A 24,170-nucleotide genomic window follows, 5' to 3' on the forward strand; every position below is an offset into this window, starting at 1 on the left:
TCTAATCATAAAGGACGGACGCTGGCACAACCTCAGGCTCATCGTCTGCAGGATAAAAAACTATTTCAGCTCAGTATTTCTGGATTTCTGAGTGTCTCATGTTGCTCCAATGTCTGCGGTCTCTTCCAGCTGACAACGGCCTGAACCCGACCTTTCCCAGGAAGTCCTTCTCCTTCACTGTCTGCAACTCTGCCTTTGCTTTCCTGCGCTTCGGGGTTTATGAAATCGACATGTTCAACGACCAAAACTTTCTGGCTCAGGCGACATTCCCCATTCAGAGCCTCAAGACAGGTGTGTCTATTCCCCAGATCTTTGTCTTTGAGAGGAAAATCTTGATGCCGCACGGCTGTAAGCAGCTGTAAATGTGTGTGTTTTTGTTTTTCAGGCTACAGGTCGGTACCGCTGAAGAACAGCTACAGTGAAGATCTGGAGTTGGCTTCTCTGTTGGTCCACATGGAAATCACCAGAGGAAGGGTGGGTTAGTCTCTTTAACCGAGCTTCTTCTAAACCTGCCGGTTATAAAAGCCATAACGCAGCATGCACTTGCTTACTATAGATGTCATTGTTTTATGATTAAGAAATTATTTTAATGCTAAACCAGGAGGTTTGCTGTTTTTAGTCGAGTAAAGCCGCAAGAGTATTTTATTTTCTTGGCTTTATGCAAAGATGGTTAAAAGTGTCTAAACACTCACAACTCTGGGAGAATCTATAAAATTCTCTCATCTATGAAGAAGTGATACTCGTCTATAACAGATTCATATCTGGAGCTGCATGTTCACACCTGTTCTAAATGTGGGAACATGTCGCTGACCAGTGTGAGATGAGAGGGAAAAAAAACACGCGTATATATTTTACAAATTGTTAAATATAATCCCAACCTACTAGATTTACGTTGATATTTTGTATGTAAGCGTTATATTCTAGGTTTTAAACTGCTTTATTTTATTATTTTAGTCAAAATCTTCATTGATGTTAAACCCGGAAGAGATTATGGTATCTCCATAAGACAGATTCTGCTACTTCTGTAGCTTTGCACCAAAAACCTAAACTTTATGTTGTAAATGGGGAATTTTATTTCGGTGTTGGTGGTGGTGTTTACTATTTAAGATGTAAATACTATTTTTAAGTCAATTGTATTTGACACCAAATGGCAGAATTGTACAAACTGAATAAAATCTGTTGAGAAATGTTCCAGTTTAGTTTTTTCTTTTAAGTCTTCAGTTTTCACATTGGATCGGGTTTCTGGGGGTTTGATAGTTTGAACACACCGCCTTCACCGATGTTTGTTTGTAACCTTTATTTAACGAGGAGGAGGAAAAACCCGTGGAGATTAAAAATGTCGTTTACCAGTGACTTGGGCTACACAACAGCAAAACAAGACAATTTAAAAATATGCCTGCCATAATCCCTTCCAGTAATGAGGAGCAGAATATTTAAAGCGCTCTTTCTCCCAGTTCTGTCCTGGTAATTTGAATCTCACTTGAGAGTAAGACTAGATGGAGGAGCTGACTGGAAATTCACACCAAGTAGAGAAAAAAAAGCCCAAATAGAGTAGAAGGGTGAGAGTAGTGCCTGATGAACAGCAGGATTTCCTCCTCCTGTCATCAGCTGGTCAGTCAATCAGACTTTGAACTGGAGACGCATTCAAGCTGTTTGGTTCAAAGAGTTACAAATATAGATCAAAACATGTGAATACTGTGAAAGTTCAATACTTTCTGTTTCTCATTTGCAAAAGGTGAACCCTTATATACGTTCTTCTGGCCAGACTCCAAAATATACTGGCAGGCACAAAAAAGAAAGAATCCTTTTAATATTTTGTAAGAACGCGTTTAGCTTTTATTATGGCATTTTCTGTGGCATCGTTTCAGCCCAATGAGTCCTGGCCTTGTCATCTTGTAAAATTCCTCCACGTCATCAGGGAAGAACCAGTTCATTGATAGAATAATCTGGTTCTTCAGGTCAGCTGACCTCATAATGGTGCTGAACTTTGACCTGACCCCCCCCACCCCCAGATCATAGTGCTGCCCCCACAGGCATGATGGGTGCTTCACTTCACTTCATCTGCCTGTCTTCTTACCCTGATGCGCCTCTCGCTCTGGAAGAGGGTAAATCTGGACTCATCAGATTACATCTTTATGCCTCCTTCCAAAGTAAAGCCTCACTGATTAGTGGTTTTATGGTCACACAGCTGTTCAGTCCCAGTTCATTGAGTTTCCCATGACGAAATGCTCTCACTTTCTCTATCGCTCTGATTTCTGCTGCTGTTTTTCTTAAATTGGTGTCGCCAAACGTTTAGTTGATCACGATCACAAATTTCTTTTATCCAACCCCATTTCTTCCTCAAAGACGATGATGGTTCCCCTTTCTGGTTTTTAATAATTTATTGATATTAGTTTCTCATGTCTCGTTTGATGATTTGTCTGCTTGAAGCCAATGATTTGACTCTTCTTAAACAGACTAATATCCTTGTTTAAGAAATGAGAAGCTACTCTTTGCATCAGCTGGGGTGGAAACACTTTCCAGCTGAAAGACGGTCACCAGTGTAAATATCCAATAGGAAAGTCCTGCTGGAAAAAGAACCGGCATCTCCATGCAGCTAGTCGACAGAAGGAAGTCTGAGCTGCTGTAAAACGTCCAGGTAGACGGATGCGCTTGGTGATGGAAACTTCACACTGGACTTTAAGCAACGAGGCTTCTGTGCCTCTTCACTTTTCCTCCAAATCCTACAACCTTCATTTCCAAATGAAATGTGAAGTTTACTTTCATCTGAAAGGATGACTTTGAACTTCTAAACGACAGCGCAGTTAATTTTCTCCTTAACCCAGGTAAGATGCTTCTGACGTCTCTTGATCAGGAATTGGACATTGATCGATGTGTGTGCTGGATCTTGATGACTCCACCCTCAATTCACTGAATGGATTTTGCTTTTCCTTTCACCCAGCTTTCTGCGAATATGCTTTAGCTCCTTTCACAATATTCTACTTTCCTGAGGCAATGAATTCTGAGTTTTCGTTATCTGTGAGCGACAATCTCTAAAACTACAAGAAATGTTGGCTTGTAACAGTTTGAAAGTTTTACTTTCTTAAATGAATGACAAAATTCTTGAACTTTTTCTTCATATTCTAAAGTTTCGAGCTAGAAGTTGCTTCAGATGCCTGCTGAGCGTCTTGCTCTCTCTCACTCCAGTCTCAACCAACAGTTTCTCTTTAAATAGCTTCAGGCTTCCTGTCCCTTCATTCTCACCTCCCCGAAGATGAAAATAGCTCTAAGTCGTCTTTACTTTGTAACGAGCTGCATCCTGTTTAAGCAAATTATCAACTCCTCTAACTTAGAAGACGTGATGATCGCTCAGCTTCATCGCTTCTTCTTTAGTTGTTGAGGAAATTTCTCGTCTTCCTTTTTCAGGCCCAAACCTGGTGAAATAAAAGTTTTTTTCTGTTGGACCAGCAGCTGTGCTGATCCCGGATCATCTCTCCTGTTTTGCTTCGTGGTTTCCAGGATGAGAACGGGGAAGTCCTGAGCCCGTTCTCCGCAGCGGGGAGTGTGTCGGCGCCGGCGTCGGCGCAGGTGGGACGAGAGCTGGGCTCCGTGTCCTCGACGTCGTCCACCATGTCCCCACTGCCCCAGTCGCCGTCTCAGGCCATGTCCTACAGAGGGAGGGAGGGCTCGTTCGAATCCCGCTACCAGTCACCCATCGACGACTTCAGGGTGTCCCAGGAGGCCCTGCTGGACCAGATGGACCCTCAGAACCGAAGGTGAGCGTGTGGACAGCTGGACAGCTGCTGTTGGTGGTGTAGGAGGACGTGGACCTCACCCTATCTCCGTTTTCTCTCCAGGATGCTGCGGAGGACCAGTCGCCTCTCCCCGTACTGATGATGTCACTGACTGCTGTGATTGCTGTTTCCATGGAAACGCCCACCACCGCTTTGGCCTACATTTCAGGCAGCTCTCCCTCCTTCGATTCCTCCTACAAACCCCTCCTCCACTCCCCACATCGCCGCCTCTGTGTCCAACTGAGGAGGAGGGAAAGGACGCTGCGGGGTGGGAGGGCGCTGACAGGAAGCAGACGGCGGCAGACAGGAAGAAGAAACTGGAAGGCTGGAGAAGTCCTGGACTGTGATTTCCAGTGTTGTTGCTGTTGTCGTCGTCGTCGTGACAACAGCTGCTTAGTTTGGAGACCAAGTGGAAGAAAAGGGATAGACCTGGTTCCGGTTCCTCCTCTCTCTGCTGTTTGGACAGATATTTATTCCTGCTGCGCCGTCGGCCGGAGAGCAGCAGCGGCGGCGGCAGCAGCAGCAGCGGCAGCCGGCCTGCTCTCAAAGAGCTCCTGTCTCCATGTTTTTAAATATTCCAGTTATTTAAACCTTTAAACATTCATAATGTGACTTCATGTCAGCGTGAACCATGAGGGCTTTCTACGGCTACGTTTAACCTCGCTCTGCTTCGTGACAGACATTACGTGCCTCCGCTCTGACTCTGACTTACAACCTGGACTGGAATCTCAGAGGCGTTTCTGTTTGTATTGCCGTTATTATAATTATTGATGGCGGGAGGAAGAGGTCGTGGCCTGTTTTTGCGTTCCAAGGCGCATCGCGTTTCTCACTTACATTCCAACAGAACAAAAGCTGCACATCATTCCATCGTCTTGCTTTGAGAACCAGCTCCACTGACCCTCATGGCACCTTGGCCGTGTGGTCCTGGAGGTCAGGCCTGGACTCTGATGGTGACTGATTGTTGTTTCTTTTTGGGGGTTTCTGTTTGCACCCACTACCATCATGTTCTTATCCACATCAGTGTCTTAAAACACGCCCTTGTTAAACAATACATGTTTACGATGTTCTAAATTCATCTGAGAAATGCCAGAGAACAGAAATAACCTGGTTTCATAAGCGTCCACACCATTCAGCTTTTGAGTTTTGAGCGTGCATGTCTTATATTTGGCCTCTACTTTTCAAAATGGCCTCCAAACGTATCATCCCTTGGGTTGAGCCAAAACTTTGTTACCTTTGAAGAGATTCTTTTGTCTCTTGCCTGATTTAATGAAATCTTAAATCGACTGATTTCCAGCAGACATCTAAATTTTAACAACCCCAGATCATAATGCTGCCACTACCATGTTTCACTGTGTTCTGCCAGAGGTGCTTTGTGTTTTTCCTGTTCAAATTCTAACTTATGGTAGTTATGTTTAAGTTCATAGCAGATTCTCTTATGATGTTTTGAGAGATTTTATCCAAGCCTGGATATTTTTAGTCTAGCAAATGTTCTTTTTTTTTTTTTTTATCTGGACACTTGGAGAAATACAAGAAATGTTTGGAACAGAACCAGAATATTCAGCTTTCTCAGAGGTCCTGGCAGCGACTTGGCAGCCTCACTGACTGGTCTTAAATATGTTTAGTCAGTAACTAAGATTAAACTTAGGTTTTAAATTTAACTTCTGAAACCAATTAGGAAAAAAAAAATCAGTCAGTCAGAAATGAAACATAATATAAAGGCACCAGTGCAGTTTTCTTTTGGAAAATGAAGTCTTGTGTATTTAAGAATCAGTAAATGGATTATAGGGCATAAATATCTGCAGATTATTTGTATTAGCTCATAATATACATTTCTCTAAAACTTTTTAATGCCCAAAATTGAGATTCTTAAATATAAGACACTTTTACAGACTCTCAGAAACTGTGAGTTTCTATCTAGTTTCTCCAGTTTAACGCCTGCAGTCGTCAGAAATTGTCTCCTCCGGTCATTTATAGGGTGTAACTTATGCAATGAGGTTCAAGCAGATTTGTTTACGTTTAAGTTCAATTATACAGGCTGAGTCACATTAAAAGTGTAAAGGCCTTTAAACAAAAAATAATCATGGTTGATCTTTTTTTTTTTAATCACAATAACATGAATTTTAACAGCGGTGTGTAAACTTGAGACTCACAAGAGTCTGCATTGATGCTGTTTATTCTGCTCATTCCTATTGCAGGATATTCATGCTGGAATTATGGGTAAAAAAGAAAAAAGATGGGAGTTTGTAACAGTGACCCAGCTTTGCAGCCCAGTCTGGATCGCTTTCTGCTGATGAACTCAGATGTTGGTCGATTCTGAAGCGTCACTGAAAAAGTATTTCAGCTCTGCTCACACGGATTTCTGCTTTTCCCCCGTGTGTTTTGGTGCAGGTGGAGTCACAGTATTAAGATAAACGAGTATTGAAGACCGGCAGTGACCAAATGATAATGAATGAAAGGTCCAGAGTTCAGCTCACCGCTGCGTCTCGTTGTTACATGCCTGGAAACCGATTAGCCTTTAGCTGGACTCGAGGTCCAGGTTTTCTGGACAAACAGTGTTCTCCTGATTTGACTGAACGGTCGATGATATTCAGATTCTTGCTCAGTGTTTTGAGACGCATTTTAAGCCATAAAGGACGATGTAAGGTGAAGGCGGGGACATCATGCTGGACGGCTGGGGCAGTTTGTTGCATTTGCACTCAACTATTAATCCCAAAGCTCCTTTGTCTTACATATACTCTTCCTCCAGTATGTTTAGTTTTTTTTTTTTAATGTGTGTGTGCGTGTGTGTGGAGCAATGCATTGCCCTCATTTCTGGCCTATCTCCACACACACCGCATTGAAGCCACATTTCCCACAGCCATGGTCACGTATTTTGATGGTTTGCTGCTCGGCACCGTGTGAGCACGTGCAAAACGACTCAACTGTTTGATGTAGGAGCATTTTCCATATTGACGTCAAATCAAGCTGAATAACAAAGGACGCCTGTGTGGGGCCTTTAACTGTAATTTGTTTCGCTTTTGTTGTTGTAATTTTATCGATTTTTCTTTCTGCTAGCGTCGGCCTCATTTTACATTTGCCTTCCTGTAATGTGCCTAAACCTCAATGACGAGAAGTATTAATTTTAATTATTTTTTTTTGCCTTTCATATGGAACATATTCAAGCCTGAAAAGTAAATAAAATACTCACTGCTTTATACAAGCTTTCTGGTCCTTATTTTTCTTATCAAATTGTTCATTGAGGTGCAGATACTTATTTTTTAAACTTCCGACGCCGCATCACAGGAAATGAACGGCGTTTCACTATAAGACGTGTGAACAGCCGGCAAACATGACAAATAGTCTAACAGAACCGAAAATGAGCCACGTGGAAGCAAAGGGCATGAACTTTTAAAACTTGTCTGAAATAATTTGGTATTTATAAAAGATGAGCTTTTTTCATCTTTTGTCCATAGCAAAAAAGGGAATTTTGTTGGAATTTTATGTGAAGAACCAACATAAAATGATGCACAACTATTAGATGGAAGGAAATACGGTTTTCAAAAATGGTTCCAAAGTAAAATGTGAAATTTGTTGCATGTATATAAATGTAACTTTGTAAAGCCAAACTTTTGCAGCTGCAGATGTTTTGAGGCATGTGAATAATCTTTGCACATTTAAATACTAAACATTTTCAGCTATTCTTTGCAGAACAGCAACTAAGAGCATGTATCTTTGAGTCTGGACTTTGACTGAGCCATTCTCTCCCACATATTTGCTTTAAACTAACCCTGGGTTGACCAAAGGTTGAGCTTTTTGCAGCCATCAGAATGATTTTGTGCAGCCCTGAATCCCTGATTTAAGAAATAAGTGAATCTTTAGGGTGCAGGAAGCCTTTGAAAAATGCAAAATGTTAAAATTGAAAATGCTAGGTAAAACCTAAAGCATTTAGGTTGCTTTGCATTCTTTTTAATGTAAGTAGGACCACATACATTGAGCAACTCTTAGAAGCAGATTAAGAAAACTCATTACAAAGACACTTCCTATGTATTTTCCAGCCATTTTATACCACAATAAATGATCACCTTTACTTAACTGTTGTATTTATCAAGCCTGACTGCAGTCGGCCGTGTCTTTTTAAGCCCATCACAATAACACCACTCCTCTATACAGTTTACAGTGAGCACTATATCACATTAAATCTGAGTAAAATTCAGTTTAAAGTTTCTGTATTTTGTCTTCTAAAGAAATTATCCTTCAAACGGTAAAATGTTTCAGACTGTTTTGTTTGGTTTACTCATCTTGGACCAGTGAAGGAGAAACAGGTTTGAATTCATTACATTCTGTTGTTTATTCTCCAAATGCATCTGTAAAAATTGTACATCGAGCATGAGTATGGAACTGTGGTAAAAGTTCTGATCTTTTGCATTTATTCCTAAGACAGTTTCATAAAAACAAACGAGACATAGAGAAGCACTTGATGCTACCAGAAGATCTGAACTCCATGTGGTTTTAGCACATCGTCCCATTCCTTTGGGCGTCACAGGATGCCCGCCTTCACTCCAAACGTCTCCCAGACCAAAGTCTGTCCGATCCAAGCAGAGAAAACGCATTCAAGGAGCGACAAAGACGCACCGAGAGCAGCCGAGTTTGGACGTTTAGCTGAGCAGAAAGAACAAGACTGGGGGGAAAAAAAGTTCATCTAAGGCCTTGGCAAACGCCCAGCGGCGACGACTTGATGACAAACTTCCCATCACTCATGGTCAGACCTCCGTCCACCAAACATGTGGTCATCAAGTAAAACCGGGATGATGGCGTCACATGGCACACGGAGGGACCGAGGGCTGGCTGTAGTGTCCGTCTCTAGTAGAGGGAGACGACGGATCTGGGGTCAGTTTCAAACCACTGATCCAGTCACAAACCATCTGCTGTCCTGCCGGAACAAAGACCTCCTGCTTTGTGAACTCTGTCCTCATACTGAGGCCTCTTCACTTCCTGTAGAGGGGGAAAAAAGCAACAAATGATTCAGAAAAGATGTAAATCTATAGTTGAGCTGTTTAGTTGGGCCAGACAGGCAGGAAGTGAATGTCTGCCACAGCACGCCTCATTACTCATCATAACATTGGTGTGTTTGTAGGTTCCACCCTTGCATTTCTGTGCCACCTGATCATTTCGCACACACAGCTGTTGACGCAGCACTCAATTTCTCCCACAAATGACGTCAGTCTTACAGATGACTTCCTGTTTTTCTTTGTTGCATTTAATTATTAAGAGGTGTGCGAGTGGTAGCTTCTTGAAAAAGTCAAATTTTGCTTTACACACACACACACATTTTTCTTGTGGTTAAAAAAACAAAAACACAAACCATGGAATCCAGAATTACCTGTAGCAGCAGCAGAGCTGTCGGCGTCAGCCTCCGCCCCACACACCGACGGCTCCATCTTCTCCTCCGTCCCGCCGCCCGGCTGTGGCTCCAGAGCCGAGGATCCTGTCGGCGGCGCCGCTGCTTCCTCTGCGGCGACGGCTTCCGTTCCCGCCTGCTGTGCAGCGCTTTGCTTAGCGTCGGGGATCGCTCCCCTGGTAGAGAACCAATGCCGCACCAAGTCGCCTGTCAGACCAGTTTTCTCAGCCAGCTCCTTTATCTAGGACGGAATCGTAAAGGTTTTATTAATTAGATGCAGGGACATGTTAAAGCTGAACACCTTGAGACTGCAAAGAAACCATTAGGATTTAAATTCAGCTCATTTGAAAGCTTTGAAATGTTCTTTCCAGGTTTCATGCAAAATGTCATTTACCTCAGTGATCTAACCATTTCTGCTTTTACCGTTTAAAAGTATTTTATTTTGTAATAAAATAAATAAATGAAACCTAAAAAATTAAGAATTCTTAGAAATAGCAAGGAAATGTCTGTTATTATTGATAAAAATATTACATTAAATATTTACTATAACTGTTTATACCAGGTGTTTTGTTTTCCTACTTTGCTTTAATCAAATAATTCCTGTCATGCAGTGGGGACATGGATAATAGATGAGGAAGAAAAAGAATGTTTATTAAACCGAAATAAAATACCAAAAGGAGAAACATTTTTTCATAAAATTAAACAAAACAACTACATGAAGTTTGCGTCTCTGGAGTGGGAGGATAAAAACAGCAAAGAGATGATTTCACTCACAATGAAAACATCTAAAACTTTGCCGTTTCATAAGGAGATTTCTTTTTCATGTAGTGCAGTGAACAAAAGACTCTCATCTCTTTAGAGATAAAAGACGACAGATGAATTTAGGAGGAATCAAGACCTGAGGTGTGAATTAACTTCAAAGATCTCAGCATCCAAGGAGCTTCCTGAGAATTCCCACAGCAAACAGAGCAGCACGGCTCGTATCTGAAGGAAATATATATATATATATATATATATATATATATATATATATATATATTATTTTTAAAACTATCTAAAATATCACTGACTGTGTTATGAGAGTTTCATGGTGTGACGACAGTTTTACAACATCATGGTGCCTAATGTGATCCAACTGCTGTTATTCAAAAACGGAAAAGCATCAGCTGCACCTGCTGCTGCAAAAATTACACAGCCTACATTATTATTAGACTCACATTATTGGATATTTATTTATATAGAGACAAAAACAAAAATACAGGATTAACATCTGTAAGTTTGGAAAACGCTTTCACGTACTTATTGCACAAAATGTTTCACCTCATTGTTGTTCTGCTCGCAGGTTGATTAGCTGAGATGCTCAACAGCTTAAAAACCAGCATAACGTATGCAAATAAATCACAGGAATGTTGATCACTTGGAGAGTTAACCTTTGAACTTCCGATTGAAATCAATCAATATTATTCAAACTCTAAATAAATATTGTAATATTATTATTAAACACTATGCCATCCTTTTGTTACACCATTTGGTTTTTATGCATCAAATAGAGCTGGGACTGTAACATGTTCATTTTGATGAATTATTTACAATCATTTTTAACATGTTAAAATGATTTAATGCAGCTAATCACATTACACATACAAAAGTCCTGAGTCAGAAGCTTTTTATAAATGTGTTTCTGGTCCACTCATGAATCTGATGCACAAATTAGATCCGATTAGATCCCGCTACGGACGACAAAGTGGCTTTTCCTCATTTGTGCTTCAAAAAGTGATTTGATTTGATTTTTTCATAGAAGCAACATGAAGGTTCAGAGGTTCCTGAAAGCTGAATATGTATATTTGCACCAATCTGACTGTTTAATGGCCTGAATAATTAAAAGCAATAAATGTTTGGTTGTTGAGCTTATATGTGTCTGTTTATTCAAAAATGTATGCAAAAAGGGGCTATGAATTTTAAATGATTATTTTATTGATATATGGTTTTTGACTGAAGTACAATGAATTTTGAATAATTCTTGCAGATCCTGCAATTAACTTAGAGGGGGAAGACATGACCTGTACCTGGGAGTCGTCCAGCCTGCCGTGGGCGTCCAGATGGTCCTGCAGGACCTTGGAGCCGTCCCTCTGCAGCTCCTCCTCCAGGGCCAGGTTCTGGTACTCCTCCAGCCACTTCAGCAGTCCGTTCTTCTGGACGTACCGGGAGTCCCCGAACCAGCGCACCACCTCAGGTCTGGGCAGCCCTGTTCCTGAGATGAGCTCATCGTACTGAGTGGCGCTGGGCCACTGGGTTCGGGCGTAGACTTGCTTTAGCAGGTGGAGCTGCTCCGCCGTCTTCTTCCCTCGGACAGTTGTGGGTTTGGGGGAGTGGGAGGTTTTCTGTGTTGGGGTGGAAGGTTGGGAAGGTTTAGTGGTGGTGGAAGAGGTGGGGCCCTGGGTGGAGGCAGGCGTGCTGCCAGGCTGAGAGCTCGTACTACCAGATCCCTCCCCCTCTGCTTTACTGCTAGCCTCGGTCACCTTCAGCATCTTCAGATTTATTTTGATGGGGTTCACTTTCGGTTCCCCTGAACCGTCATCCCTCTGCCTCTCTTCTCCATCCACCTCCATCTCCTCCTCGTCCTCCTTCGGCTTCCGCTCCGCCTCCTCCTTCTTCTTCTCAGCAGCCACTCGCTTCCTCTTCTCAGCAAACCAGCCGTGTATCTCCCGCCGAGTCATCTTGGTCTCAGAGCGCAGCCTGTCCACTTCTTCTCCTGACGGGTCGGTGTTCTGGGCAAAGCTGGCCTCAAGGGCTATCACCTGAATGAAGGACACGCAAAGAGAGGAATATTACTGTCAAAACCATGAAAAGGTTGATTTATTTTAGTTATTTAGTGTTTCTGTGTACTGTACTCAAGCACCGAATAAGTAGTAGGAGCTCATTTTGCATGATTTACTGCATCCACGATGTTAGAGGGATTAGCCGGTCAATCAAATGCAGTCGTACTAAAGCAGGTTTTGGTACAAAGTCTAACAGGAAATGAAATCAGCCTCTCCATAAAGCTTATCAGCAGCAAAGGGAACTCCTACAGATGACACGGCTACCCAAGTCATCACTGGCTGGGGAAGGTTCACTCTGGATTTCAAATTTCAAATAAAGAGAAAAATTTACTTTTATCTGAAAAAAACAGTTAAGGCCTTTTTCTCCCACGTTATCTTCTGACCTTGTCTCGGGGTCAGGATGGCTGGACACAAGAAAAGCAGGAGTTGAAGACCAAATCCTGGCTCTCTGCTCCAGACACAATCCACAACTCTTCAGTCTCTCCAGGATCATGAAATGTTTTTTGCGTGATTGTTGACTGATTTTTGACACCTTTTTTAAAAGCTTGTGGTCAAATTTGCACATTTTTATTTTGCCTTATTTTTGGCCCGACATGGTCTTGCAAAAAAGTTTAAATGGCTGCACATCTTCCCAAATGACAAAATTTTAACTATTTGAAGTATTTTCTTGAAATAGCACCTTTAATCCATATAAAGTCATGTCCTGAGAATTTGTCAAAATGGATTTTGGAAAGAAAAAAAGGCAAGTGTTACTTAGCGTCACATATGTTTTCTTCTTGCAGATTTGGCTTTCAAGAGATATTGTGAAACAGGAAGTTCAATTAGCAGAGGGCTAAGAGGATTGGTCAAAATTCAGCAAAGTTGCAGTGAGAGAGAGTTTGGGTCTCACCTGGTGGGGGTCTCTCTCCTTGTAGCGGACGGCTGTGAAATCAGGTGAGTGTAACCTGAAGAGCCTCTTGGAAGGAGCGGTGGGCGATGTGGGGGTCTGTGTTGGCGGAGGGCTCTGGGTGGTGGTGCTGGAGCTGTGCTGGGGAGTTTTGGCACCAGAGTTGCTGCTGCTACTTTCCGACAAATCAACGGGGGCGTTACAGGCGGCGGCAGCGGCGGCGGCGGCACTGCTACCAGGCGTACCTCCGCCGTTCCCCGCTCCAGCACTGGACTTACTCTGCCCACCCGTGCTGGAGCGGGAGCTCTTGCAGTTGCGGAAATGATAGCGTCTGTCGCTGAACCATTTGCGGACCTCGCGCACCGTGAGGCCGGTGAGGCCGATGAGGCGGTCAACCTCCTCCTGGTCGGGCCACTGGCTCAGCAGGAAGCTGTCCTTCAGGATACTGAGCTGCTCCTGGGACTTCTTGCCTTTGTAAAAGCTGGGGTCCAGGAAGGTGCTGGAGGGGGTCCGGGAGCCGGAGCTGCTGCCCGGACCTGCAGGAGTGGGGGAGGAGGACTTAGAGGCGGGGGATGAAGCATCCTCCATTTTGATGGTTGGAGAGTCACAACCAGAAGGATCTGCTTCCTCAGTTCCTGCACTGGCCAGATTGTTATGATTGCTGCTACCATTAGCATCTTTGCTCTTTAGGTTTTCACAGCTGCTGATGACAGCTTTGTTTTCTGTGGGGGTCTTACTGTCCATCTGCCCCGAACCGCCCCCGCCCCCGTCAGGTTTACTGTCTGTGTTTCTGGCGCTAACACGGCTGCCAACATCACTGCTGTTTTTCTCGCTGGAGTTAGCATTAGCACTGCCATGTTTACCATTGACACTGCTCCCCTTAGCGTTGCTATGACTACTGCTTCCAAGACTAAGGTTGATGACACCGCCTTCAGTGTTGCTGGTACTGTTCGTGCCCCCTCCCATAGCTTTACTGCTGCCCACCGTTCCAACCAGCATGCTGGGGCTTTTATCCGCCACCAGAGCGGCAGCGGGTCGGGCCTGCATTGTGGGCCGAGCCGCCGCCTGGGGCTTCGGCGTGACCGCCAGGGCCACGGGGGCACTGCTGACCTGGATTCCGTTTGCCACAACAGGTTGCGTGACGATTACGCCGCCTGGGCTGACAAGAGACCCCTGCAGGAACTGAGGGATCCCGGTGGGCCCCAGGGAGGCGGGCAGCACTGTGATGGTGTGTGGCGCCTGGCTGTGGTGACTCTGGGTTTGGTTCTGGGAGCCGACCGGTGCCGTCTGGATGATGGTGTTGAACATTTTCCTCCTTGCCTCCTCAATTTCCTCCGGGGACCAGCTGATGCCTTGCTTCAGTCGCTGAGCGGTGAACCAGATCTTGATCTGCTCCTCGGGGAATTTGGTGACGACGGTCAGGTAACACAGCTCAGCCTTGGTGGGGTACGGGAACTTGCTGAAAGAAGTCTTCAGGAAGGAGGAGGAGTCCATGGAGGCACTGTAGGTGGGGATGCTGCTCAGAGGGATCATTACCTGCAGGGAGAGACGGAAAATCAGTGTGGAGTCGGATTGAACCGTACAAGTTTAATCGTACTTAGGGCTGGACGACATGGATGAAAAACGTATCAAAATATAAGGGTTTCATATCAGTCGATAGCAATAATTATTGATATTATTTTAAATATCTGAAATATTGCTAAAACTAGTGGCATAATCTTTCCTATTTCATCCACAACAGGATGAAATTACTCATCCTGATGTTCCTGCAAGTTCCATATTGTTAAAGGCTCAGTTGGCTTTTCCAACAATGCAATGATTGTGGAAAATGAGTTGCCCTAAAAATATTTACATAATAATAATTTGTATTGAATGTGAATATGATCATGTTTACTCGCAAATGGTTTAATCCACGTTTTTCAAGCTGGACCTCATTGAAACATACACTTTCCTGTCCGACTTATTTTTGTTGGATTTTTTTAAGAACCCACAGAAACTCTGATGATCCACAACACACATCAACACTGGTTTTGCATTAACCCCTTAACGGTCACCCCAAAAGCACTTACATGCAAGTCAATGGGTCCATGAGGACACCGCTGTCCTCAAGAATGTTAAAGGGCTCCCTGTATGGCCACATTAAAATTGTGTGGATTATTCTTCAAAACCAGATCCACGGCAGGAAGGCAACAATTTTAAAATAACTTAAGACGAGTAGCGCAAAGTATCCCACACAAATGTCAGATTTCAAATTTTCCGAAATAAATTGTTGTTTTTAATTCGTTGAGCTTCTGTGTTTTCAAACCATCCTGGAATGTTGATTATAAAACCCATCATTAAGAAAGGAATAAAATGTACATTTCCTTTCAATAATGATTGCATATAACCCGTTTACTTGAATGGTAAATTGCATAACACTGACACAAAAGCCAATTCGTACCTTGGGAAGATTTTGCGAGGATGAGGATGAAGAAGCAGTAGAGGAAGCTGTGATAGATGCTGAATGGTGAAGACTTCGGTTCTGAGCTACAGAAACAACCTGAAGGGAATTGAAAACACGATTAATAAAGTAAATTCACTTAAAACAAATAAAAAAACATCAGTATTCGCGCCACCTGTGTGATGGGTGTCTTCAGTAGAGGTAACCCCGTAGAGCCGTTGACAATCTGGATCGCCGAGGGCAGGGTGGTCTTGCTCGTTCCGTTGTGGACAATTGTGGAGACGTGGGTGACTGTAACAGCAGAAGATTCTTTTCTTTCAGATTCCCTGGATATGGAGGCAGAATGCACGTCCGAGGCGGGCTCGTCTGACACCGAGTGAGACACCACAATCCTTTTGGGTTCAGATTTTCCCTTCAGCATCCTCATGATTGGCGTCTTAGTGATGGAGATTTCGCTGTCCCTGCACAGCTCTGCCCCTATCACCAGGTTCTGCTCCACCACTGCCCTCCTCTCCCTCCTCCTCAGCTGCAGGGTCGTATTCAAAGTGCTAGGGTGGACTCTGGCGTTGTGCAGAGCTAGCCCCTCAAACTTTGGCGCCGAAACGCCGCAGCTCATGCAGACGAAGCCAGGGTCCGCCCTAAAGTCCGGGTGCCCCGTGTAGACGTGATCTAGGAACAGGTTGAGGTCGTGAGTTTCAAAATTGCACAGCTTGCAAGTGTAAGTGCCACCGCCACCGTCCTTATCTGCATCCCCCGCCTCCTGTTTTGGGTCACCGCTGGCGTCCAGAGGGCTGCGTCTGTCACCTCCAGAAACCCTGGAGTGACGGACCGGAACCGGAGAGTCCCGCTCTGCCTCCTCCACAGAGCGGATGACCTTACTGGGGATCATGCAGGGTGTAGTGGACTTCCTTTTGCTGGCCATGGTGAGACCAGAGGGAAAGGAGGTGGGGGGGGTCAAATGGCTGAGGGACTGAGAGAGAAGATGGATTCCTCCTTCACTATCGACCAGACATGGGGGAAGGAGAGTGGACGAGCTCTTCCATAAGTCCCCGAATGATTCTCTGCAGAGGTTTTAGTAGAATCCTGAAAAAGAAAGGAGAGAAAATGAAAATATCTAGATCACCTGGAATTTAGACAAGAAGATAGGTGAACAAAAATAAAAGGATTTCTTACAGAAGTTTTAAGTAATATCAGGATCTTCAGGGTAAAAAAAACATCTTCAAAGTATTAAAGCCAAAAGTAAGGCTAAACTTTCCTGTCCCCTGAAACTCAATCTCATTTATGATGCCATTCAGTCTCAGTCTGCCTCCTCACTACAAGGTTTTTGGGAGAGCCCCTGTCCTCCCCCCCTTACTCCCCTCCCCCATGCCACTGCGACTCACTTCCTCTCTTTCAGACACACCCCCACAGAGACTGCGAGCTGTGTGCCTCTGAAGTGGCACTAAACACATTTCCAAGCACTCTGTGAATATATTTTTCTTTTAAATTTGCTGCTCAATACAGCTGGGAACTTGATAATGAAGCAACGCTGCATTTCATCACATATTTCCTGGAAAGACACATTCCTGAGCAATCAGGACCAACAGCAACACACCTGGATCTCAAAAAAAAAAATCGTCCCACATCCAGAGTCTGGGTCTATACAGGGAGATGGCGAAGCTTCCTGTGGAGTGGAGGGATTCGCTCCTCCCTTTCTCTCCACCTAACATGGAGGCAACGATGCAGGATTGAAGGACGGCTCTAGGGCAATTACTCTCCCAGCTATTCTGCCCCAACATGACATCTCATGCAAAGCACAAGAAGCTCTCCGAGCCTCCACAGTTGAAACGCAGAACAGCGTTTCTTCTTGCAAAAATGTTCCTTAAATGTTAAACACTGAACACAAAATTCACCTAATAGAAGAAGATCCAAACTGAAACAAGATGCAAACCTCTTCCTGCAACGTATTTGTGCTAAGGTGTGAAAGAAACCCAGATTGCATGTGGTAATTAAATAAATCCCTCCTTTTCTGGTTGTGTATCTCTTTCTCTAATTGCAAACCTGCTGCTTTTCTTTGCACCTACAACGGCAAGAGTAAATGCTTGGTTTGCCCCACACATGGGTCATGGTACATTAGCTCAGCGCTCAGTTAACCCCCACAGGACTGGGGTGTGACACAACGTACAAAGAGTTCATTTTGAGGCACCAGAACGAAGTCAGCCTCTAGATTTAACTTAAAAGAAATAAATCTGCATTAAAGGAGGACTCTTTGGCCCTTTCTAAAGGTAAATAAGGGGGCAGTGTGTGTGTGTGCTTGCATGTGTGTGAGGGGTTAACAGGCGATTTAGGTTCGTCTCTGAGGGAACGTGATGCCCCTCTTCCCCCCTTCTTTCACCCCACTGAGAGCAGCAACTGCCCTCGGTTTGAGCCATCGTCTGCCCCTCCTACCTAGGCCCCCACCTCAACCACCACTGCCATTCAGTTCTGCATCAGGGGGCACCGCTCTGCCAAGCCAGGCTGGTCACATGACCAACACAATGGCTTATGGGTGGGCAGTCGCAGTCATCCATCACGTGGTTGTGCTGGGTGTGGGTGGTAGGCGAGAGTAGAGAGAGGGAGAGCAAACGGTAGATGATGATGATGGTGGGGGGATGGGCAGGCCGTTCGGGGTGAGGTGTGGGGGGTTGATGGTGGTGTTAACTATCGTGAAGGAACCACTGAGGTGTTTCTGTGAGGAATTTTCCTTCATGGTAACCCCCACACCCCACCAGCTCCACCATTGCAACCAGCCTACCCCCGCACTTCCGAGCCCCCGTCGTGCTCCGAGGTTCAGTCACACACTGTTTCCCTCCCTCCCCACCGCGCTGTGAAGACTGGAATGTTCTGCCAATGGACACAACCTGGAGCTCATGAAAACTAGCTTACAGTGTCTTGCAACACCGAACCAACGGGTTTAAAACTGATCGAGAGGCGTCACTTAACTCAGGTGACTGCTGAAACAAAGTCCTCACATCAGCTTTTGCTTAGGTAACTTCGGTCGACTTGAACACCAATTCTGTGCGTTGACATTCACCGACTGACCACCCTAGCCATGATAGCAATGTGGATGTGTTTTATGTGACACTGTCAACGTTTGTATGTGTGAATTTCCTGTGAGGTTGAGAGTAAAGTGCAGGGAGGTGTGTGTGTGTGCATGTGCATGTAACGTGCGGGGGTGGGTGTCTGCATGCCTGTGTGAAGCCTGTTTACGAAGGTGGTGAGGCTGCCATTTTTTACTGTGCGAGAGATCACACGTCTCCCAGTCCCTCACACACACACACACACACACATAAAAACAAGGTCTTAAATGTCTGAGTTTGAAACTAGAGATGCATTGATCAATCGGCCAGAGGATGAGACTGGGTCTACTTTTTCCTTGATCGGCTCAGATTGAAAATCAATAAGTGAAATAGAGAAGAAAAAAAACAATTTTTTTAATTCTCTATAATAAAAAGACATTAAAACTGATAAATACCTCCATACTCTAAGTTCAAAAACTACCAATGCAATAAGTCAACAAGAGAGCAGAATAAACACAAATTTCCCATCAATCGGCTCTGATCTTTGATAAGTGATCTTTCCTTTGCTCAATAAATGCAACAAAGCTAAAAACTGCCACCATTTTATGTCTGTGAATGCATCAAGAGAATGTACTTTTATGCACATTTTTTCAATGTTATTAAAAGATCCAGTTTAAGTAGTAATGTTTAAGTACTACTTAAACTTTAAAGCAGTAGTAGTTTAAGTATTATTTCCTTTGTTGCCTATTGGGTTGCGAACCGCTACCACTAACAAAAACAAAAGAGAAAATAACAGATATTTTATCTTTGTGTGTCACCAGGTTCCACCTTAAAACCAGAAATTGGTATGGTCCAGAAAAAGTTTGATTTTTTTAAAACCAAAGGCATCTTCGCTTTAGTAGAGCATGACGCCAAATAATCAGCTCACCTGAGAATCCTGCAGCTGATCACCTGAGACTACAGATGCTGCTCTAGGATCTGTGCAGGGAAACAAACCTTACCCTAATGAGTGTTCTGCACAGGCCTTTCCTCGGCTGCTCCCGTTTTATTCCTCCCTCTTCCCCCTCCTGCTGTTCCCTCACCCCGCCTCCCTCTCCGAACAAGTTTGGCACTCGGAGACAGGTCGGCAGCGGCACTGGTGTGTTACTGTCCCCATGGCAACCACCTCCTAGCCCCCCCGCCTTCTCTCACCAGCTCACTTCTCTACAGCACACGCATGTGGGTAAACACACACACACACACGCACAGAGATCTCCTGTGCCATGCAGTCCCAGGCCAGAGTGGGGCTTGTTTGTTCCACACACCCCTCAGAGTGGTATTTGGAGAGTCCCTGCCCTGCTCCTATTTCAGTGCAGCTTCCCGCACCGAGTGTTCCCGTCTCTCCAATAGGTGTGGCTGCCGTCTCCATTGGCCGGAGCCGACGGCGTCTCTTCCTGTCAGGGTTGTGTCCAGACATCTGCCATCCTGCCCCTGTTCCCCCCGCTTCCCCACGGCACTCTGTGGTCCTGCAGGGGCCTCGGTCACACAGGGTTGCTATGTTCTATGCTGCAAGAGCTACGCCAGATGCTATCTCACTCATTCAGGGGAAGAGGGCCCTAAAAACAGCCTCAAACCCCAAGTGTGTTCCAACCAATTACCAAGACTGCACCTACGCGGCGGCACACACCCGGTTCCACCTTCCAGTGTCTGTCTCTACATCTTCTGCCATGTTTTTCTTTGTCTTAGTACAAGATAAAAGTGCTTGTTTCAGCTACTTTCTCCCACCATAAACCAGCACCTTCCAGCTAACCTCCAGCTGTCAATCAGACGCACATCGTGTGTGCATCTCGACTTGTGTCTTCCACAACAATCGGGAAACCTCAATTACAGCTTTCCTACATCGTCCTTCCTTCCTTCCCTCGGATCCCTGAGTGTCAATGTGGGCTGCTCCTCGGGTCAGGGAGAGGATGGGCTGCGTGGGCTGCACTGCTGTGGCTGCTGCCGCTGCATGGATTTAAACTGGACTGCTGAGAGGGGAGGGAGAGAAACATGGCGGTTGCTCTTTGTAGTCCAACCTAAAATGGCCGACATCACAGGCTGTTCACCAGTCAAGCAGACTGAAGAGATTGCGATGATCCAAACCAGTCCGCTACAGGCCCGGTCGGGTTTTTCTTGGTCATAACTGGTAAGAAGTTAATTATCAATCCCACGATCGGATACAAGAAAGATAAAGCGACTCAACTCGCCTAATGCAGTGAGAACATTTCTCATGTTAACTGCTTCATTGGAAGAGTTATTAGCTAAATAAATCCGGAGCTACTCAGGTAAAAATAAAGCAGCCTGTAGAGCGAAGTGGTCATAGCGAGGGCGGAAGCAATTAATCGGATAAATTTATCAATAAATTATTATTTCAATAATCGATTAATCGTTCCCTGGGGTATACATAAAAAAGACTATTTGCTGACAAAAACAACACACTTAGAGCAATAGTTAAGCCAAAATTATCCAAAGAATACCTTCATTTCGCAATCAAGACAAGAAAAAGAAAGAAAATTTGCTAGGCACCTTTTAATACTGAATTTTTAATTAGTTAATCCAAAACAACAGTCAACAGATCAGCCCTATGCTGTGTTGAGGTTGAGTCAAGCAGAAAGGGCTGAGCTTTTCACATGTTGATGTTAAAAGTATTTTCAACTGCAAATGCACCCTTTCCTACAAATGATCAAGCATGCAGTAAGGAAATTCTTTCGTATTGAATTTTAGGCAAGAAAAGGGTTGCTTTTTTTGCATTAATTTGCATCTTTTAATGTATTTCTAATGTATAAAAAAGGCTTAAGTGAAATGCCTTCAGATTTTTATTTCCTACAGAAATAACATGAAACATAATTCTAGTTATACACCAAGATGAGACACAGCATCAAAGCTACAAGGAAGAGAATCAAACTCAGTTTGGATACAGTTTGTCACTTCCACAACAACTCCATTTGTTTTGCTATGTTGTTGTAAATTGTTACATAACTTAGATAAAATCTAACCTCCCACAATCCAGCTTCAAAATGCACATGCCTCCGAAGGTAACCGATTGTGGGGTTTTTGTTGTTAATTTGTCACTTTATTTTCAATCCAATTCCTCATTTAAATGTTTTTATTTGTATTCTGTGCAGCTGCAGCAAAGAGCTTGAACTCTATTTGACAACACTGCCTTTTAAAGAAAGATTTGGCAACAATAAAACAAATGTAAGCAGTTTGTAAAGAGAAGGGGGGCACATTGGAATAGGATGCTTCACATTATATGCCAACTTCTGTCAAAAGTCATTTGTCTCTGACAGTGTTTCCTAACGCCAGATGATCAGCGCGTTTCTTTTTAAAGAGGCAGCAAGAAATCAGGTGGTGACCGAAGTCGCCCAACTTTTAGCCTCATCAGCTCCGACCACTGGAGGTCAGATGAAAACTCAAAAATGTTACGTTTTCCTGAGAACATCAACACTTCCCAGTATGGAAGTTACTACTGAGTGAAAATGACTCCAAGTGCGCTCTTTTTCATAAGTGACGTGAGCTGTTTAACAATGAGACTGTATTTTCTATTATCGAGACATGTCTGCTATCCATTCAAGCCGCAAGAGAGATCAAAACTTTCAGAAGATAGCAAGAAGGTTTAACAGAATAAAGTGGTTGATTTGTTTTTATCCATTTAAAAAAAAACCATATTTTAAAGTGGTAATCATTACCCAGCTGTGTTTCTAATGTCAATTTAATTAAAAAAAAAAGCACACCACCGGACAGTTATTACAAGTTCAACATATTTTCTTGCATGATTAATAAGTTGATCACCTCATGCTTTTCATGAGTTCTCATTTTTATTCTACATGTGATCACCAGCAACGACGAGGCAAGCGGCCACTAGTGAGAGTGGACGGTTGGTGATAAACAGAAAGCTGGATTAAGCTGTGCGTCGAACCTGAGACTCACGTGGACGTCAGACACAAATTAGCTTCCTGGGAAAGCTTTGGTCTAATCCTAGGAGTGACACACACTAACGACAACACTATCAAGATAAACAGAAATGCACAGACCCAGCTTTTCTCGGTCGACAGCAATATCCGGTTTCCTTTGAGATCTGACCTGCTGATTCTTGTCATTTTTATTTCTAAAGGTCTAAAACACAGTAGAGGAAAAGGTGTGCACAGAAATAGCAGTTTTCACTATCAGAAAGTAAATGTATGCGTGTTTATCTCTGCTTATGCATCATAGCCTCCACGACATTATCTAATTTTTATTCAACCCAATAAGTGCATAAAAATAAAAGTCTGTTGACGTCATACTCTGAAAAGGATTTGAGTTCTAAGTTGGGATGAATTTAATCAATATGAAAGAAAACGTCAATTTATTTTTCTGTTCCTCAATTTAGTCCTGTGTAGTAGTTAGAAATAAAGCTGGACTGCAATGTTTATTTCAGAAACAATTAATGAGAGCCAATTAGGGAGAAATTGGCGATTACATCTCTAAAGATAAACAATCACACGAACGCTTCATGAAACAATAACAAAAATAAACATTGCTGCTCATTGTTTGTAAACTCTGGGTCAGTCTTGATTAAAATTAAAGTCGGTCTGAGCCAAAATATAACTTTTTATAAACTGTAAAATCCTTTTATGGTTCACAGAAGAAAACAGAGAGAGGGGTGCTTGGGACGGCTGTGATTTCTAATTTCTATCGTGATGAAATGCTGATTTTGGTGAAAATTTGGGAATATTTTTCGAACAGGTTGAGATTTAACATAAACAGAAAGCGCATGTTTACTACTTCTTTGAAATAGTATTTTCTAGAAATGCAGTGTCAGTGTGAAAAAAGTGTCTCGACGAGTCACTGAGCGGAGCAGCTTTAAACGTATCCGAAAATGATGCATCTTCCGCTCAACTTAAGGCGGAGTAATCCCCAACTTAATTCGCTCATGTGCATTATTAAGGGCTGCGAGCAGTATAGCCAATTCAGGTCGGAGAAAAGAGGCGAGCCCTCTCAGTACCCCCCCAAAAAACTACACCGTCTCTCTCTTTTTCCCACCCCCGTCGGCTGTCGCCATTTTAAGCAGGCGACATGCAGCTGGCCAGCGCTGCTGAGCCAAAGCCCACAAAGGTGAGGCTTTCCCTCAGCTCGGATAAGTTTTAGTTGAGATGAAACACTGAAATATATGGGTATCAACAAACCACACTCACCTCGCTTTGTTTGGATCTCACTGTGCGCAGTGAACGTTCTTTAAAAAAAAAGAAAAAGTTTACATTGATACGGGCTCACACAGGAGCCACTAACGGACTTCACTGATGGCAACTTATAGGTGTAAGACCCCTCCGTCCATCGGCTGCAGACAAACGCGACACCCGGCGTCCGGACAGCGACGCTCTGTCTTGGGTTCGCGTTTAATTCGCCAGGCTCGGCTCGGCTCTGCTCTGTCTCGGTGTTGGAGCAGACAGCGGAGGGGAGGAAAATACGACGGACGTACCGAGGGAAGAGACGCACACGTGACGCAGACGTCACTGACGGTTGAGTTGGCGTGAGGGCTCGGAGATGCGGAGTGAAAGCGAGTCAGATTCACCGTCTCGACCCTGACCCTGCGGTACCGCTGCTCTGAACTCCCCGTGAAGTGTCTCTAAGAGGGGCAGAAACTAACAGAGTTGCGGATTAGCGTGATGTTCAAGCAGCTCACACCTGTCCCCCTCCTCTCAGGTAACTTCTCTTAAAGGGATAGTCCCCAAAAGACACCCCGAACCATAAAACCCTGATTATGTCTGACTGCGGTAAATTTTACAAGTACAACTAATAAACCAGTTCAACAACAGATTTAGCTTTTTTAAAAAAAAACC

The 24,170-nt window shown here is 44.0% G+C and overlaps 2 protein-coding genes across 3 annotated transcripts in view; one reads left to right on the forward strand and one right to left on the reverse strand.

Annotated features, from left to right (window-relative positions):
* The window catches only part of plcg1 (phospholipase C gamma 1), a 40,847-nt gene extending 33,880 nt beyond the window's left edge, over positions 1–6,967 (forward strand). The window contains exons 30-33 of the mRNA XM_005801691.2: positions 130–291; positions 386–474; positions 3,499–3,755; positions 3,837–6,967. Coding sequence (XP_005801748.1) covers positions 130–291; positions 386–474; positions 3,499–3,755; positions 3,837–3,873 — 545 coding nt within the window. The 3' untranslated portion in view covers positions 3,874–6,967. The remainder of the gene's footprint in view (positions 1–129; positions 292–385; positions 475–3,498; positions 3,756–3,836) is intronic.
* Positions 6,968–8,075: 1,108 nt separating this feature from the next.
* Positions 8,076–23,954, reverse strand: LOC102218014 (zinc fingers and homeoboxes protein 3-like). 2 transcript variants are annotated; one of them, XM_023336511.1, is made up of 8 exons: positions 23,526–23,954; positions 15,471–16,378; positions 15,296–15,394; positions 12,859–14,391; positions 11,670–11,948; positions 11,217–11,531; positions 9,133–9,391; positions 8,076–8,744 (listed from the first exon to the last, which is right to left on the reverse strand). In XM_023336511.1, exons 2-8 carry the CDS (start codon positions 16,215–16,217, stop codon positions 8,722–8,724), a joined length of 3,255 nt encoding a protein of 1,084 aa, XP_023192279.1. In that variant the 5' UTR covers positions 16,218–16,378; positions 23,526–23,954; the 3' UTR covers positions 8,076–8,721. The 2 variants fall into 2 exon arrangements, with proteins under 2 accessions (XP_023192279.1, XP_014325232.1); XM_014469746.2 differs by having other exon boundaries at positions 11,217–11,948; positions 23,526–23,953.
* Between the last annotated feature and the right edge of the window lie 216 nt (positions 23,955–24,170).

This window comes from Xiphophorus maculatus, chromosome 1 (genome assembly GCF_002775205.1).
Source record: "Xiphophorus maculatus strain JP 163 A chromosome 1, X_maculatus-5.0-male, whole genome shotgun sequence".
Classification (NCBI taxonomy): Eukaryota; Metazoa; Chordata; class Actinopteri; order Cyprinodontiformes; family Poeciliidae; genus Xiphophorus; species Xiphophorus maculatus.

Excerpts from the sequence above, each read along its gene's own strand:
- LOC102218014 (XM_014469746.2), bottom strand. The coding sequence starts at position 16,217 with ATGGCCAGCAAAAGGAAGTCCACTACACCCTGCATGATCCCCAGTAAG. Across the intron at positions 15,395-15,470 it reads TGAAGACACCCATCACACAG|GTTGTTTCTGTAGCTCAGAA; the intron begins GTGGCGCGAATA and ends AATTCCCTTCAG. Across the intron at positions 9,392-11,216 it reads GCAGGCTGGACGACTCCCAG|ATAAAGGAGCTGGCTGAGAA; the intron begins GTACAGGTCATG and ends ATTCCGTCCTAG.